The sequence below is a fragment of the Phycodurus eques genome, chromosome 11 (assembly GCF_024500275.1).
Source record: "Phycodurus eques isolate BA_2022a chromosome 11, UOR_Pequ_1.1, whole genome shotgun sequence".
NCBI classification, from domain to species: Eukaryota; Metazoa; Chordata; class Actinopteri; order Syngnathiformes; family Syngnathidae; genus Phycodurus; species Phycodurus eques.
In genome coordinates, this window is record NC_084535.1 from 15635059 (window position 1) to 15653684 (window position 18626).

The 18626-nt window shown below is 42.7% G+C and overlaps 1 protein-coding gene across 1 annotated transcript; it reads right to left on the minus strand.

The window, feature by feature from the left end:
* Positions 1-804: 804 nt before the first annotated feature.
* ppp1r21 (protein phosphatase 1, regulatory subunit 21) lies at positions 805-18315 on the minus strand. The gene is made up of 22 exons (XM_061690106.1): positions 17690-18315; positions 16564-16632; positions 15920-16066; positions 14751-14852; positions 14501-14665; positions 14348-14406; positions 14141-14235; positions 13701-13753; positions 10686-10835; positions 10484-10585; positions 10310-10398; positions 10086-10222; positions 9840-9932; positions 7136-7263; positions 6546-6695; positions 6191-6283; positions 5641-5892; positions 5320-5355; positions 5106-5222; positions 3854-3952; positions 3647-3775; positions 805-2109 (listed from the first exon to the last, which is right to left on the minus strand). Exons 1-22 carry the CDS (start codon positions 17747-17749, stop codon positions 2080-2082), a joined length of 2355 nt encoding a protein of 784 aa, XP_061546090.1. The 5' UTR covers positions 17750-18315; the 3' UTR covers positions 805-2079.
* Positions 18316-18626: the final 311 nt, after the last annotated feature.

Consider the following 18626-nt stretch of genomic DNA (forward strand, 5'->3'; position numbering starts at 1 on the left):
CATTTTGGAATGTGAGAGGAAGCTGGAGTATCCACAGAAACCCCACACAAACACAGGGAGAACATGCAAACTCCACACCCGAAGGCCGTAACCGAGATTCGACCCCAGAACCTCAGGACAATGAAGCAGATGTGCTAACCATTTGTACAAGGTGCTGTCCTTCATTTAAATTTTGGGGAAAAGCTAGAAAATGGCAATTTTGTTGTACAAAGTAAAGCATGGTTGGATGAGTTTGCTGTGCCTTTTCAACTTTGGAAGAACTTGAAAGGACATCAAACCCCTTTGTGATAAACTAGAACTGAAATCATGAGCCAGATCCCTTCACCTCTGACCTTATTTTTACAGTTCTTCTGAATAAATGGCAAAAATTCTCACACATTCCAGAATCTTGTTAAAATTCACAGAAGTGAAAGTTGTTACATTTGGAAAGGAACTAATTCTGTAGTTGTTTTTCATTTTCACTTCCAGGCACCACAGTCCTTAAGTAATCATGTACTTTATATTGTAGTGAAACGTACTGTATAAAGTGAACCACAAGCTCACACTTATCTCAAACAGTTGAGATTGTAAATTTTGAAGTCTATCAAGTACTTAAAGGCACTACAAGCTACAACAGATTGACAACATATTTTATTAAAAAAAAATGTGCCTTAAGAAAGTGACGCCATTGAATAGTAATCTTGAAACAATTTCTATGTGAAATTAAATATTGCTACCTTATTTCCCAGTGATCAGGGTAGGTCTTTGCCTAAAAAAAGCCCTCACAAATGCATTTATTAATGAGAAGGCTCATACTAAGACAGATAATTTTAAAGACAAAAAGCTCTTTATTCTGAGTCTCACACACATTGTGAGCTTTTGAGAAGATTACACTGTGAGGATAGTAGTACAGTACTTTCAAACATGTGGACAGTTGGCTAACATTTGTTGCCCAAGTGAAGACTGATGAGCAGCCAGTGAGCGGCTTCCTTACGGACCTCATCATGTCAAAACAAGCCAGAACTGAACTGCAGCTGCACATTGCATGCTGCGTGAATCAGCTTGTCTGCGCACCAGTTCAAGAGTCCAGGCAACGACGCATCCCATTATACAAACTTTATGAGACACACCCAAAATAAGTAGGTGCAGACTTCATATTTTGTGATAAACATTTGCACGTTCAGGAATGGGTACTTTCTGTATAGGGTATGTGTGCATTTTTAAGATTCAAACATATATATATATATATATATATATATATATATATATATATATATTGAAATATTAATCATATGTATAATAAATGTATGCTTTATAATTCCAAACCACAAAAAAAAAAAACAAGGCTTTAATAGCCCAACAGAAGGGCACCTCCACACTTACTTTGGTGCTTTTAAAAAAGAAACTACTGTTGCAAAGTAAGATCACACACTCGTACAGGATGCTTTACAAGCTACAACTTGTCCATTGTAGACTTTTACTTCCATGTAAACAATCAGTTTGTGGTTCCCGACAGACAACTTTGTTGTCCTCTTAAAGAGGACTCGGAATAAGGGATGGATTCAAGTGTTTAATGGTTGGTTGATCATTGGAAGCCCTTCTTAGATTATGCAGGTGTTAGAAGCGATATATATATACATTAAAGGCGGGAAACAATATGTGCATGTAAAACAACTGCACTGACATTTTGTGTTCAGTAAGCAGCAAAAACAGTGTCATTTCCTCCTCACATACCCACAACAAGGAAAAAAACGAATGGCTGATTGATCAACAGGGTTTGGTCTTCAAGTCAGCAAACTTTATCCATTTCCTGCATTCCAATTGGAAGGAATCTCTCCTATTCAGTTCTGGCCAAAAGGTCAAACAGCCTCCGGCACTATTAACGTGATGCTGTGTCATGAGGAAAGAAAAGGCCTCTTCAGTCAGTCTTGAGTGTTTGTATTGCCAAAATGTAAAATGTGGAGGATTCTGAGGCTTTGCTTGTGACCTGGTTTTGGTGACACGGTGGTCTTGGTACCAGGATGCTGTGGGAGGTGGGGGGCTCCACAGTGTCTTCAAGGTGCTCTTGTGATCCAAATGGAACCAATGTGAGGGCCACCGTTAGCGGCCTTTGTTCTTTTTGGCATTTGCCTGCAGAAGAAAAACAAACTCAGTTCAGGCTTTTTTTTTTTTTTAAACTGATAGTTGATGAGGAAGAATGGAGTGCACTTCAGTGCAACCACCAGAGGCGCTGGTGGGTCTAAATTTCTGGTCTGAAAAGGAAAAACGTGAAATAGTTTTCACATTTATTTCTGTATGACATCATCATGCTGAACATTGTTAAAGACATGGTGCCTATTCATATGTTGTACAAGTAGGGATTTAAACATGTTGGAAACGTTTGACCAGAGGTATGTGCTTCCAAGCCGTAAATATTTTGCCAAGGTCGCCTTGCCTCCTCTGTACAACTCTTCATGAGACAGTGAGAGAGCTGGAGGGATATATGGACCAAATGAGCCATGCAGTTTGACGGCTCATTTTATGTGAAATTTTCGAACATTTAAAATGTTACTTTTACCAAATAATGTGTATTCATTTACATACATGTTCTGCTAAAAACAAGATGAAGCACCCATTTTCCCATTACCTGAAAGAGGGAAAAAGAAAAAGCTTTTTTCAAATTTTTCTGTGGAAAAGAAAATCATGGGGGGAAAAAAAAACAGTTCAAAGCTTATTTGGTATCCGGAGAAATAATGCAAATCTCAAAAACAAAAAGTAAAACTTGCTTTCAATAATGACATTGTCATTATACGACTCAATAGAACACTGGCATCAAAACATCAGTTCTCCTTGATTTTTTATTTTCCCCATAACAGACCATTTAGTCGTATGCCCATCCCCAATTTACAAACATACTCCAAATGAATGTTTACTTCATCACATAAAAACAAAATATATACAGTATATATCTTGTAACATACAAACACAATTGCATATGTGGTAGTACAGGTCATGAATGTCAAATAGTTTCATGAAACTGAAAGGAGAAAAAGTAAAAGGAAAACAAACACCCCCATTTGTGTCCAGTCTATATTGTCAAATTAAGGGCTAAGGTTTACTTCACATTCCTGTGAGAATCTACAAACATGCTGGGTCTGGTTTCTGTCCTTCAAGAGAAAACCACCACCTTCAGATCACACACATGTTCTGTCCTGCCATTTGGAAACCTGCCCTCAAGCAGCCCGGAACACGAACGAACATACACATACACATACACACACATACATACACATACACATACACATACACATACACATACACATACACACACATACACACACACACACACACACACTCGACAGAAGACCTCTTCAACTCAAACCTAATGTCTTTTTCAGATGATGCCAGTATGTGTGTTTTCCATTAGATCGTGCAATCAGTACACTGTTACCACTGACCTCCGTGTCCACCTTGTAACTGACAGAATTTTTACGACGTCACAGCTCACAGGCTAAAAACATAACTTAACCTCCTGAAAGACACTTGAGTTTTCTTATTAACTCCTTGGAGCTTTCGGTTTTCTTCTAAACCGTAACAGCAGCAGCCCATTAGGCCATATAGGGAAACACAAACGGTGTCGTGGCATCCAGGGAGTACAAAAGAAAATAAAGACTGGTCATCAGTGTACCTTGCTTCCCAGTTTGAGCGTGTCGATCTCCTCTCTCTGTTTGCTCAGTGTCTCGTTCATACTACACAAATGGTCACTCATCATGCTCAGCTGGTCTTCGTAGCTCCTCTTGGTCGTGCTCAGTTCATCCTGTGTGGCACAGGACAATTTTAACTGAAGGGACAAGTAAGTGTGGTCTGTGGTTCTTTGGTTGGAGGATCAACATACCTGCAGGTGTGTGATGTTCTGATTGGCCTTTTTCATCTCCTCGACAACAGTTTCCCGTGATTTCTCTGCAATGGCCAATCTCTTAGCCAAAGCGCGACACTAGAAAGATAAAGTGATTACAATGTTACAATGAATGCAAATTTATACTGCATTATTTTATTTGAAGGCACAAATCTATACTGAATGTGGTTATTTGAAGGCACTGTGAAAATGTAAAGGTATGGTTTGCAGTAGGGACAGTTTATCATCTGACATTTAATAGAATACTGCTGCTGACATACTAATTGCAGATGAACATGTCATGAAAATTTTATTTATTTACTTACCGGTACTTACACATATAGGCCTCTTTTAGTCTATTTTACTTTAAATGATGTCACAGTGTTTGCAAAACATTGAGTAACTTTCTGTGATATTCAGGAATGGGTCCGGACATATGACTATCCCTTGTGACACGACCTTGCTTTTAAATGGATTTACGGTTAGGTGTTACATCGTCACCTGTTGTGTTGGCATGCAATAGACAGCCATGGCAAATGTGCTTGTGTGGATTAACAGCACTGGTGGGGACAGGGAGACATTTTGACCCCAGGATTGAGGGAAAGAATTTTTAAAAACACCTATGTATTGGACCAGGGGTCACCAACGTGGTGCCCCCAAGGACCACATGATGAGTAGCCAGCGGCCCTGCTCTAAAAACCGCTCACCAGTGATGTGACATTGTGATTTTCTAGGGGTGCTGTAAAGTGACCGTTTGAAAATGTAATCGCTGGCAGAGAGTTATAAAAATAAAGTATTTAGTATTGATATTTATCTGTTTCCTAATTATTGTGAGAAATCATTAACACTATCAGTGTCTTCACATAATATAATTATTAATCCAGTAATATCGTATAACAACAACAACCTATTAAAAGATAAGTTGAGGAAATTTGTTATTTCAAAAATGCGCAAAAAAGTTTGGAGACAAGCCATTAACTAATGAGGTGGAGTTTATTTATTAAAAAAAAAAAAGAAATAAGATGAAGGCCACATACTGACAGCGTCTACCGGTCGTCCTCAGCTCCTCGTCCTTCAAATATTTGGAAGGAATGCGTATACTATAAGGAATATTTGTTATGACTGGTGTTTTACACCTAATCTATAAGTGTCACTGCTAAAATGACTTACAATGCTAAATGGCTAAGAGAAGGTTATTTACACAAAATCATTGAAGTTGTTTTTCAGACAGACTGTCAAGTGAAGGCTTCACCTCAGAGTGGAAGTGCACTGCTTTGCTATCTGACACCTGCAGCTGAGTGGTGAGCTCTCCCACTCTGGTCATGTAGTGAGTCTTTATCAGCTGCTCCCTGGACTCCTCGTCTCCCACCTGCAAAACAGACGCAACATCGTGCAATGTTAAACTCGATTTATCCATGGAGAATATGCTGCTTTGAACTTTTTCATATAAATGCACGGCCACTCACATGCTCAGCTGTGGGTACGGTACACAACATGCCAACCTGGAGGGAGGAGACAAAAACACAGCTGTTGAGTAAACTGCAACAATAAAACCTTTGCACAGGCTGACCAGTGAGGCCTGACCAGTTCTGGATTATGAGGACACTGTGAACCTCTACAACAGTATTCTTCTATTGTGCTGCCTCAGCAAATTGGATGTCTGAGTTTTATCGTGCAAAAGGAGTGTGGGGGCATCAAGAAAAGACAATTATTGTTACAGGAAATGAGATGCTCCAGCCATGAAGAGGAATTTTCCTCTGCAAGATAAAAGTAAGAAGTGACTGTACCAAGCTGGTGCACATAGTTTCCTTCGCAGCAGTTTTCAGAGCCGTCTCCACTTCCTCGTGGTTCTGTGTCAGCGTGCTGACTGCAGTTGTCCGTGAGTTCTGACCTGCCCCCTGAGCCATTGCGAGCTGTGCTTCCAAGTCTGAAATACGCTGGTTCTCCTTTTCCAGCCGCACCTTCCCCAGCTGAGCTTCCAGGAGCCAGTGTTCTTTTTCCTGCTCAAGACGTGCAATCTTTTCCTGACTCTGTTGTACCTGCAGGAGGCCAGCGTGGGAAAAATAAGAACCGTCAAACTAAGGGGACCAAGCACAACAATTAAAAAGAAAAGAAAATGAAAAATACTTTAATCTGGCTATCCTGAGCTCTTTTTGCAGCAGCTTCTTAAACTGTAAAATACAGTAATCATCTTGAAACTATTTTTTTCTCATCACAGCCTCATACAACAACAAAAATAATCAGTAGCAACATAATTAGACAAACACGATCACATTAACACGTACGGCCGCATGCAACCTTTATTTATGACGACCAATAGAGGTATCAGGAACATACCTGTTTAGTGAGACCTTCTCTACTTTCAGTGGAGCTAGTGAGTATCCGGCGATTGGACAGCGCTTCCCTGTATGGAACGGACTGTGGCCTGGGCTAAATATGAACAAAGGTTTATTGAAAACAAAACTCAAGCAGTAACAATACATAATTGATGACATAATAGTAGTTTGCAGTACATCTGTCAAAATGTGTTCATATAGCTCACCGCTGCAAACTACTAACACTATAATAAACACATTTGGATTACAATAGTAGTATGTTAAAGCTCTTAAACCTAACGGGGAGAGTGTTTTGTCCAATCAGTTGTCTACTAGTCAGTGAATACTGATCTGAGCAGAGTTTAGGGAATGCTTACCTTTTTAAGCGCGTGAATGTAAGCAGCTGCTTTCTTTTTGTTGGAAAGCATACTCTCGGCATGTAAAGGGTTAAGTGCTGCTGTGCTTCCTCTGGGACTGTAGCTCGATGATGTGAAAAAATCCAAGTTGTTGCTGAAAAATGTGGCAAGCTGCAAGAAATCACAGATATTAAGCCTCATAAAAATAAATCATTCACAGCCTCTTGAGCCAGAAGGCAACAGCGATGGGTAAAATAAATGTCTATGCAGTTAGGATTCCTCCTGCAGAGATGCTCAATCTCAAAATGCTCACTTCACACATCCTGTGCCAGTAAGTGTGCAAGTCACCGTACTGGGCCACCCATCAGACATGTCTTTACTCAAAAAGAGAATCATTTATCAGCAACTCGAGCTGGGGAGCAGCTGTAAAAAAATGATTTAGACAGTGGCTTTGAATATTTAACTGCTGGCCACCTGAGTCCTACCTAAAGTGGCAATTGAGCATCATGATACTACTGCTGTCAAATCTCAACTGTGGCTCAGAAGGCTTAATGTATGGTGTGTGAGATGAATTATAAACCTGGCTGCCTATTGCCCCCTATTGGCCGTACCTTGCCCGTGCTGTTGGTCAGCGAGCCCAGGGATCCCAGCAGACACTCAGTGGTGGTGAAGAGTTTCTGTGTGGCCGTGGAGAGCTCCTGCTCTAAGCTGGCCTTCTGGTTGTAGTGCTTTGACATTTCTATGCACACGCATGCATGCAGAAGAGTAAGAAGAGCAAGAGAGGTATAATTGTGACGATTTGCATCATATTTTGAAATGAATGCAGTTGAGGAATGGACGCATACAGGAAGTGTTTGACTAAAACCTGTCTAGACATAAAAAGCTACTGCCTGAAGTTAACCAAGCAATGATACAAGAACAATCCATCCATCTATTTTCTGTACCACTTATCCTCACGAGGTTCGTGGGCGTGCTGGAGCCTATTCCAGATATCTTCAGGCGAGAGGCGGGGTACAGCCTGAACTGGTCGCCAGCCAATTCAGGGCACATATAAACAAACAACCATTCGCACTCACATTCACACCTATGGGCAATTTAGAGTCTTCAATCAACTTAGCACGCATGTTTTTGGGTTGTGGGAGGAAATCGGTGTACCCGGAGAAAACCCATGCAGGCACAGGGAGAACACGCAAACTCTACACAGGCGAGGCCAGGATTTGAACTCCGGTCCTCAGAACTGTGAAGCAGATGTGCTAACCAGTTGTCCACCGTGGACTTGGAAAAGGTTTTACTATCTCAGAATTTGTTTATTATTGGCTTGGGATGGGAAATCTAATGTTTGGTGGAATCAAAATGTTAAAAAATAAAATAAAATAGCATAACTTGTTGCTGGGTTTGTTGTACAATATACCCTTAAGAAAACTAAAACCAGTATCACACAAGGAGAAAAGGGCTGCTCTTTCCTAGAGAGCATAAAAACTGTACTCTTGAGCAATGGAAATGGCCATGAGGTAAGTTGAATCCAAACTAGGCCTGGGCATTTTTTTAAGCAGCTTTCGTACAACATGGTCACAAACAGATAGCCGTTACTAGTTTACAAAAGCAAAGTCAGTGCTGCCAACTTAGCGATTTGGTCGCTATATTTAGCGATTCTTCCGACTCCTTAAGTGACTATTTTCCGAAAAAGCAACCATAACGATGGCATTGGTTACAGGTGCATATCTAAGTTTCTGAATGTTGAAGTGAGCACAGTTGTGGCCTTAATACGTAAGTGCAAAGCAAATCATACAAACATAAATTTGCCTCGATCAGGTGCTCCTCACAAGATTTCTGACAGAGGAGTGCAAAGAATAATCAGAAGAGTTGTCCAAGAGGACCACCTGTGGAGAACTTCAAAAAGGACCACCTGTGGAGAGCTTCAAAAAGACCTGGAATTAACAGGTACTGTTGTCACAAGGAAAACAGTGAGTAATGCACTCCGCCACCATGGCCTGTATGCACGCTGACCACGCAAGATCCCAATGCTGAAAAAAAAAAAGCATGTCAAAACTTGTTTAAAGTTTGCTGAAAAACATTTGGACAAGCCAGTTAAATACTGGGAGAATATAGTCTGGTCGGATGAGATCAAAAGTGAACTGTTTGAATGCCATAATGCACACCATGTTTGGAGGAGAAATGGCACTACACATCACCCTAAAAACACCATACCGACAGTGAAGTTCGGAGGTGGGAACATGATGGCCATGTGGGGCTGCTTTTCAGCAAATGGTACCGATAAACGTCACATTATTGAAGGAAGGATGAATGGGCAAATGTACCGAGACATTCTTGACAAAAATCTGCTGCCATCTAGGAGCATGCTGAAAATGAAACTAAGGTGGACATTTCAGCAGGATAATGATCAAAAACATACTGCCAAGGAAACTCAATTGGTTTCAAAGAAAAAAATAAAGCTGCTAGAATGGCCCAGCCAATCACCCGACTTGAATCCAATCGAAAATTTATGGAAAGAACTGAAACTCAAGGTCCATAAAATAAGCCCATGTTGGAACCTTCATGATTTGAAGACTGCTTGTGTGGAGGAGGGGTTTTTTAACAAATCCATCTAACCATTTTCTTTACCGCTTATCCTCACTAGGGTCGCGGGCTGCTGGAGCCTATCCCAGCTATCTTCAGGCGAGACGCCGGGTACACCCTGAACTGGTCGCCAGCCAATCGCAGTTGTTTAACACATCTAGATGTAAATACCATTAAATAAAACCTGTACTTGCTTCAATTTGTCACATCTCAGTTGAGCAACATTACGTGCCTCACTTTAAACCGCATACACTCCTTGAAGTCTCGGTGCCTTTTGCACAATTTTCATTGCACCAGACTATTGCAATATTAGTCATTCGAACTGCTCTAAGTGCTAGAGGACTCTGCATCTTTTTGCACAATTGTCAAAAAAAAAAAAAAACATTTACCGGCATTACCAGATAACTAGCAACCCTTTACTGCTCAGTGACTGTTTTTTTGTCAATGTCTTTTTGTCTCCAAAGTGTTCTGTCAATTGACTGTCTGTTGTCGTACTAGAGCAGCTCCAACTACCGGAGACAAATTCCTTGTGTGTTTTTGGACATAATTGGCAAATAAAGATGATTCTGATTCTGATTTTCCCATTAATTTGTTTTATTTTCAGATGTTAGGGGCATAATTTAATATAACAACATCAGGGTCTATGGAGCTCCAACAATGACTCATTCAGATTATTTGACTCAACCTGTTGTTACAAGGAGGTCATGAAGGTAGTCATGAAGATGAATGGCTGCTTACCTTTAACAACATCATGAAGACTGTGCAAACAGGCCGCCAGCTGGGTGAAGACTGCAGAGGTGCTACTTTGTGGCATACCATCCTGACGAACACCTAAGATAAAAAGCACACATTTATGTGGACAAAAAAATAATTTGTGTTATCTGTGAAAAACAAACTACCACATCTATGTGATTTTTTTTGCAGTATTGGAGGGATAATACACAAAGATCTTAAAACTGGTTTGAGTAATTCATGTAAACCTACTGGGTAAAGTCAACAGGTTGATGTAGTTCTGTAGTTTGTCAAACACTGAAGTGACACTCCTCACATCATTCTGCAGCTCCCGATTCTTCACTGAAAGGGCAGCAGTACATAGTGGTGTCTGGCACTCCTCCTCTAGGCTGGGAGGAAACCACAGTTTTAAAAAAAACTAAAACAGCCTCCTCAACTCTCTGCCCTTATCACACACATGAAAGAACACTGCTGACCTTTTTAGTTGATAAGGAAGAAGCTTTTGTAGAAAACGGGTATACGTGGAGAAATTGTCACTGAAGTTCTTCAGCTTGTCCACAGTCTCCTGCAATTCAACAACATAAAATAGATGGTGGTTAGATAGAAAGACACAGGACCTATCACATTGTATGTATCCCAGAACCTCTCACCAGCACTGTGACTGTGTCCTCTGTGAAGCTTTGGTGTAACTGCAGAAATCTTTCCTCCAGGGGGCGCACGTACACCGCATTCTCGTGCAGATACTGAGAGAACTGGAAGGAGAGAAGGTTTATGACCATAATTACCCGTTTACGTTAATATTCACAAGAAATGCAGTGTATGCATGCTGTGGGTGTTTGCTGTTCTACTAACCTTCTGATTCAAAGGAGAAATGGGCTCAATAGAAGAGTCCAGTGGATAGATGTGGACTCTCTGCTCAGTGTACGAATGGAAGTTTAGGAGACCAGCCACAAGGTCCTGAATGAAGCTCAAGGCTTGACCTGCCACATCTCGGGCTTTTAGCTGAATTTAGAAAATATATAATTCAATGTAATTAAAACTACAGCGTGTACATTGTTGATGCTTGAAATGCAAATCCATAAATCCATCCATCCATTTTCTTCTGCTTATCCAAGGTCGGGTCGCAGGTGCAGTAGCTTTAGCAGGGAAGCCCAGAGTTCTCTCTCCCTAGCCACTTCCTCTAGCTCTTCCGAGGGGATTCCGAGGCATTCCCAGGTCTGCCGAGAGATGTAGTCGCGCCAGTGTGTCCTGGGTCATCCCCGGGGTCTCGTCCCGGTGGGATGTCCCCGGAACACCTTGTCCAGGAGGCATCCTAATCAGATGCCCGAGCCACCTCATCTGCCTCCTCTCAATGTGGAGGAGCAGCGACTCTACTCTGAGCCCCTGCTGGAAGACCGAGCTTCTCATCCTATCTCTCAGGGAGAGCCCAGACACCCTGCGGAAGAAACTCATTTCGGCCGCTTGTATCCGGGATCTTGTTCTTTCGGTCACGACCCACAGCTCGTGACCATAGGGGAGGGTAGGAACGTAGATCGACCGGTAAATTGAGAGTTTCGGCTTTTGGTTCAGCTCCTTTTTCACCACAACGGACCGATACAAAGTCCGCATCATTGCAGACGCTTCACCGATCCGCCTGTCGATCTCCTGTTCCATTCTTCCTTCACTCGTGAACAAGACCCCAAGATACTTGAACTCCTGCACTTGGAGCAGGAGCTCATCCCCGACCCGGAGAGGGCACTACACCCTTGTCAAACTGAGGACAATGGTCTCAGATTTGGAGCTGCTGATTCTCATCCCAGCCGCTTCACACTCTGTTGCGAACCGCTCCAGTGAGAGTTGGAGAACCACATCATCTGCAAAAAGCAAAGATGCAATACTGAGGCTACCAAACCGGACCTCCCTCTACGCTGTGCCTAGAAATTCTGTCCATAAATATTATGAACAGAATCGGTGACAAAGGGCAGCCTTGACTGAGTCCAACCCTCACCGGAAACAAGTCCAACTTACTGCCAGGAATGCGGACCAAAGTCCGACACTGGTCATACAGGGATCGAATAGCCCATATCAGGGGGTTCGGTCTCGCATACCCCTGAAGCACCTCCCACAGGAATCCCCGAGGGACACAGTCGAGCACCTTCTCCAAGTCCACAAAACACATGTAGACTCCCATGCACCCTCAAGGACCCTGCTGAGGCTGTAGAGCTGGTCCACTGTTCCACGGCCAGGACAAAACCGCACTGCTCCTCCTAAATATGAAATTCGACTTCCCCACGGACCCTCCTCTCCAGCACCCCTGAATAGACATTACCAGGGAGGCTGAGGAGTGTGATCCCCCTGTAGTTGGAACACACCCTCCACCGCCACCCCAGTCTGCCAATCCAGAGGCACTGTCCCCGATGTCCACGCGATGTTGCAGAGGCGTGTCAACCAGGACAGCCCCACAACATCCAGAGCCTTTTGGAACTCCAGGTGAATCTCATCCACACCCGGGGCCTTGCCACCGAGGAGCTTTTTAACCACCTTGGTGACCTCAATACCAGAGACAGGAGAGCCCGCCTCAGAGACCCCAGACTCTGCTTCCTCTTTGGAAGCGTGTCGGTAGAAGTGAGTAGGTCTTCAAAGTATCCTCCCCACTGTCTCACAACATCCTGAGTCGAGGTCAGCAGTGCCCCATCCTCACTATACACAGTGTTAAAGGTGCAATGCTTCCCCTTCCTGAGATGCCGGATGGTGGACCAGAATTTCCTCGAAGCTGTGCGGAAGTCATTCTCTATGGCCTCACCGAACTCCTCCCATGTACGAGTTTTTGCCTCCGCCACCACCAAAGCTGCATTCCGCTTGGCTAGCCGATACCCATCAGCTGCCTCAGGAGTCCACAGGCCAAAAAGGCCCGATAGGACTCCTTCTTCAGCTTGATGGCATCCGTCACCGCTGGTGTCCACCAACGGGTTCGGGGATTGCCGCCACGACAGGGACCGACTACCTTATGGCCACAGCTCCGGTCGGCCGCCTCGGCAATGGAGGCGCGGAACATGGTCCAGTCGGACTCAATGTCCCCCACCTCCCCCGAGACGTGGGTGAAGTTCTGCCGGAGGTGGGAGTTGAAACTCCTTCTGACCAGGGATTCTGCCAGACGTTCCCAGCAGACCCTCACAATATGTTTGGGCTTGCCAGGTTGGACTGGCATCTTCCCCCACCATCGGAGCTTACTCACCACCAGGTGGTGATTAGTTGACAGCTCCGCCCCTCTCTACACCAGAGTGTCTCAGATATGCGGCCGCAAGTCCGATGACACGACCACAAAGTCAATCATTGAACTGCGACCTAGGGTGTCTTGGTGCCACGTGCACATGTTCACACCCTTATGCTTGAACATGGTGTTCGTTATGGACGATCTGGGATGAACACTGAAGTCCAAAAACAGAACACGACTCGGGTTCTGACCGGGGGCGCCGTTCCTCCCAATCACGCCCATCCAGATCTCACTGTAATTGCCCATGTGAGCATTGAAGTCCCCTAGCAGAACGATGGAGTCCCCAGCAGGAGCACTCTCCAGCACCCCCTCCAAAGACTCCAAAAAGGGTGGGTACTTTGAACAACTGTTTGGTGCATAGGCATTACCATCCATTTGTTTTATTCATCATAGGGGTTTTGGAGCCATGCTTTGTCTGGTCCCTCACCTAGGTCTTGTTTGCCATGGGTGACCTTCCCAGGGGCCTGAAGCCACTAGGATGATTGGGACACACAAACCCCTCCACCACGATAAGGTGACGGCTCAAAGAGGGCTGAAATGCAAATAAAAAGACAAAAAAAAAAAAAAAAAAAACAATGGTACATTACAAGTTAGACCGTCCCCGAAACACCCACCTGATGTCTTCGATTGTGTGCTGGCACATTTAGACTGTTGTAGTCACTAAATTCTAGAGAATTGGAGGGACAAGGAAGACACTTCAATGAGCAAAATATTCCACATCAGCGGTCTTAAATTCCGAAGGGATTAGGATCAACCAGAGGTATTCTATTTCGGATGGCACCAACATAATGTTTTGAAATTATGAGGAACTAGTGCAGTGGCAAAGGAATACATTGTTACGTGATAAAATAATATTGTCTTCTATTTATGTCCAAGAAGCATTTTTAAACAAATATTTCCTGGACCATTACCTTACCTTAGTGATCAACTACAGCACGCTGCGACTCACAAATTCGGGTTAGGTCGTAAACTGAGAAGCCCTTGTACATTAGTTACTAGCAGAATACTGTATTTCTATTACATTTACATTCTTTTTTGAGTGCAGGACACTTACTGGTGTCATTAAAGGGGACTTTTTCCTGAATGACGCTGCTGCTTTGTTTCAGCTGTCTGTTGAGTTCTGACTGGCATCGTCTTAACTGCTGCTGACTGCACAAAAAAAGCACAACAGAATAACTTGTCAATCAACCAGGACTAAGCTGTAAATTCTTGATGGAACACAATAAAAAAAAAAACATTTTAAAAAAACAGGCAAACTTACCACTCCTCGGTTCTCAATCGGCAATCTTTTCCCTCCCTCTCCAGAGTCTGTGTTTTGACCTAACAAAAGAGGAAAGGACAAAAATGCAGTCAAGTCAACTTACAATCGCATGATGAATTATCCTCTTGGCTTTTTGTTCTGGCTTATTCTCACCTCCAATCGCGCCTTGTCACTCTGCAGCCTCTCGATGGTTTCTGTGTACTTGGTGGTGAGTCCCTCCACGACAGCCTGGTGATGCTGTGAGTCTCTCTCCAACTCCTCGAGACGCACCCTCATCTCGGCCTCTTGCCGCTTGTGCTGCTCATCTGCCTCGTAAAACTATAGAGTGCACAGGAGAAAAACAAATTTGCAGGCGCCGCAGCATCCTTCACTTAAAAAATATACAATATTAATTGGACCTTACTTGTATGTGAAGCCTCTCGTTTTCTTCAATTTTTTTCTGCAGGTCCTCATCAAAAACACTTTGTGTCCTCACAACATGGTGTGAAGGAGAATCTCCTTTATTCTAAAAGTGGGAAGACACAAGCATATATTCATTACCATCCAAATGCATGTGTACAATTTGTTGAGAGATAGTGTTTGCTGAGATAAGCACATTTTCTTCATATTAATTTAGCGTACTAGCATATAATCACAGCAGCACAGTGGACTAGTGGGGAGTACATCTGCCTGATAGTTTTGAAGTTGGTCGATGCAATATCGACTTTGGCCTCAGTGTGTTATTTGCATGTTCTCGCCTTGCTTGTGTGGGTTTTTCCCGGTTACAGACTCATCCCAAAAAGACGCATGTTAGGTCAATTGAAGACTCTAAATTGCCCTTAGGTGTAAATGTGAGCGTGAATAGCTCATTGTCTCTGTGTGATTGGCTGGCAAACAGTCCAGGGTCGACGCTACCCAATTTCTTGCCCAAATCAGCTGGGAGTGGCTTTACTTCACCCATGACCATAATGAGATCAAGCACTATAGAAAATGGATGGCTAGCATATTATCACAGCACCATTGCGCAGAGATTCTAGTTCCAACTTCAACTCAGTACAGGTTTATTACTCATGTTATGTAGTATCTGGGTATTGCTATATGTTGTGATGTATTAACATGTACCATTCAACACATTTGAGGGATTTTGTAGGGCAGCACAATTTCTCAGCTGCCCTTCCCTCTCAGGAAGTATATGCATAATATAAGCTATAACAACAAAAAAGGACACGTTAGATTTCAGCACTTAACATTTAAAAGGACAAAAGCTTGCTATAACTGTAGAGGGCAATGCTGGTGCAATGATATTAAGTGTGGAATCCTGTCAGAACACAGCATTACTAGGCATTCAATCAGATTGATTTGATATCATGATTATACTTCTCACAACCCCCCAGAGGCCATATTTGCATGGTATTTTAAGATTGCCAATTACCAGAATTGTAGTCCTCCATTTTATTTCAGTGGTATTTCGCCTTGTGTGGCTTCCCTTCGCATTACTTTTAAAATCAGATTAAAAGCAACAGGATTGGCTCTACAGGTATTCCAACAAGAGATAAACAATATATCAGATTCTAGTTGTACGCCCGTCATTACCTTCCCCTTTTTCCCCTTAGCTTCACTGGCAGCCAACTCCTCTTGCAGTAACTCCACCCTCTTAGCCAGCTGCTGGTTCCGAAAGCTGAGGCTGTCCATCTCCTGGTCCTGCTTCCTCAGACTCTGATCCCTCTGCTTCAGCTGCTCCTGAAGACAAGAACCAAGCAGTGAAATAGGAATAATGTGGTGCTGCAAATATATGGACTACCAGAGAATCACTAGTCTCTTTTACACAGAGATCACACCAAATTACTGCTTAAGAGTCTTAATACGGTAATTAGATGCGTGACGATATTACGCCACCAGATGCTTCTTTGATATTGTGAGAATACTTTGGACAGTGACAACTGCTTTCACTACAACAGGGCAGGAGAAGTCTTTGGTGTCACACACCTCTGTCCCACCTTTCCGGCATTCTCACATAGGCGCCATGCCACATCTGTTACAGTTATGATACTACCGCCAAAGGCCTAAAAAAAGGCTCGGTCTTCTGATTTGGCTATGATGCAGCAACTTGTAAAAGGGCTTCTGTTGGGAATTGCAATCAGCATTATAGGGAGTGTGGTAAATATTTGAGCAGGTATAAAATAAATGCATAGATGCATAGTAGGCCTCTGTGATTTGTCTTTTAAAAGTCACCTTACCTTAAGGGAAGCTGAATTAGCCTGCTCATCGACAACTGCCTTCTTCAGCACCTGGTTCTGGGCACGCAGCTATGAAAATATACACGACGGTGCACACACATACACATGCATTAAAACAGCAGCTGTTAGGATCAAATGAACTGTACTACTTATTTAGTGGACATCATTATGACAGTCGGCACAACTGTTTAAAACACTGAACTATACTAGCATAACATTATGTGAGGGGCAAGTACATAGTCAACACTTCCTAAGTAGGATGTAGCTGTTCACTAAATGGGAGATCAGTCAAACAGGAAACAGCGCACGTTGGCCAATGACCATACAATCAGCTGACATGGAGACAAAGGGCACATAGAGCCCACAAGAGGAAAAAACAGTTCTTAGTGCCAATAACCAATTTGACCATTTGAAATTTTGAACGCATATGACTGCATGACATTGTAAGCATTTTAAGGTCTAAATGTAGCATGCAAAGACACCCAATACACCCTAATCCAAACAAGTGAGTTGCATCCAGCATTTTAGTATTATAATGAATGATGCTATTTAATTAACATAGTTTGAACATCTATTGTAATGTGAGGAAAAGAAAACACACACACTCACTAACCACATCATTAGGTAAACCTGAACAATAATTTACATTTTTGTATTTAAGTCTTGGAGGACTGAACAATCTAATAATGAGACAATGATAACTGTCTTTTAAAAGACAATCTTACGTAGGTAAATAAAGTAACCAAAATATTAAACCCATTGAAGTTCCACACCACTGAAAACAACCTGAATAATCAACAATTAATAATCAAATCCCTACACTTACTGAGAGATAATAGTGTATTTGTCAAAAAACCTATACATGGTGCAGTTGAATTCTATAGGATTCCAACGAGAAGCATTTATCTGTCGAATGTTGTTAACAAATAAGCTTTAGAATGACAATTAATTGGAACATCACAAATGCCATTGTCTTGCAGTGGTTGTGTCTTGTTGAAATAATCCATATTTTTGCACTGATCGAACATGCATGGTGAGAAAATAAAACCACACCTCAGTGTCACTTTGGTGAACATCGATATGAAATATCAGAAGGAAAGTGAAATGAATTGAAAGGTTTCTTTACCTTGGAGTACTCCTGTGCCAACCTGCTGTATTTGGTCTGCAGATCCGTGACATTAGCCATAGTTCCTCGAAACTTTGTCGCGTCCTATGAACGCGAGGGATATGACCTTATTCAGAGTACAAAGTGATTTCCAGAACTTAAGCAAAACTCTCCACTCTGCTTGACGGACGATACGAGTTAAGAAAGCTGGCTAGATCAGGTTAGCAAGTCCACACATATTACGTTCTTGAGAGCTGCAATAAATAATTGGCAGTGCGTACATCGCTAAAGAGGCAGAGCCATAGTTTCCGGACAACGTAAACGTTGGTGGTCATCAGATTTACGCAATGGTGCAAATGCGGATGTAATTCTTCGGACTTGCCAACGATAGGTTGAAGTTACCATTATCAGCGATGACAGCGCGTTGCAGGCTAACTAGTTAGCAAAGTAGCAAAACACATCCCGGTGGTACCGAAAACAGCATAAATAGAGCTTTAGCGGAGTTATCCGACAGACTAACGCTCACGTATACTGCCAAATAGGAAGAGTAGCTCTTGTTATATTGCTAAACAAAGCCGTGACATCAGCTACAATTCTTGTATTTTATTATTATTCCTCGGCGATGCGGCCAAGCACAAGCTTAGAGGTCAGAGTTGAAGGAAATAAACCTGCTGAGCGGCTCCTCTTAGTGCGCTCTCTAGCGGTTGGAGGTATACAAGTGGAGTGAGTAGATGACAGTACATACTTTATTTACGTCGACATTAAGCACTGCTTCCCAACGTTTACTTACACTCGAAAAAGCTCATGGCACGCCCCCAAACAAAAATGTCAGAAAAGGTATGACTACTGTATTAACAATCTCGTCTCAATTTACATATTTACTTAATGTGTGCAATTACGGCTTAATTAGTTGAACACAAAGCGATTATATTGTTGAATGAATGAATGAATGGCAACA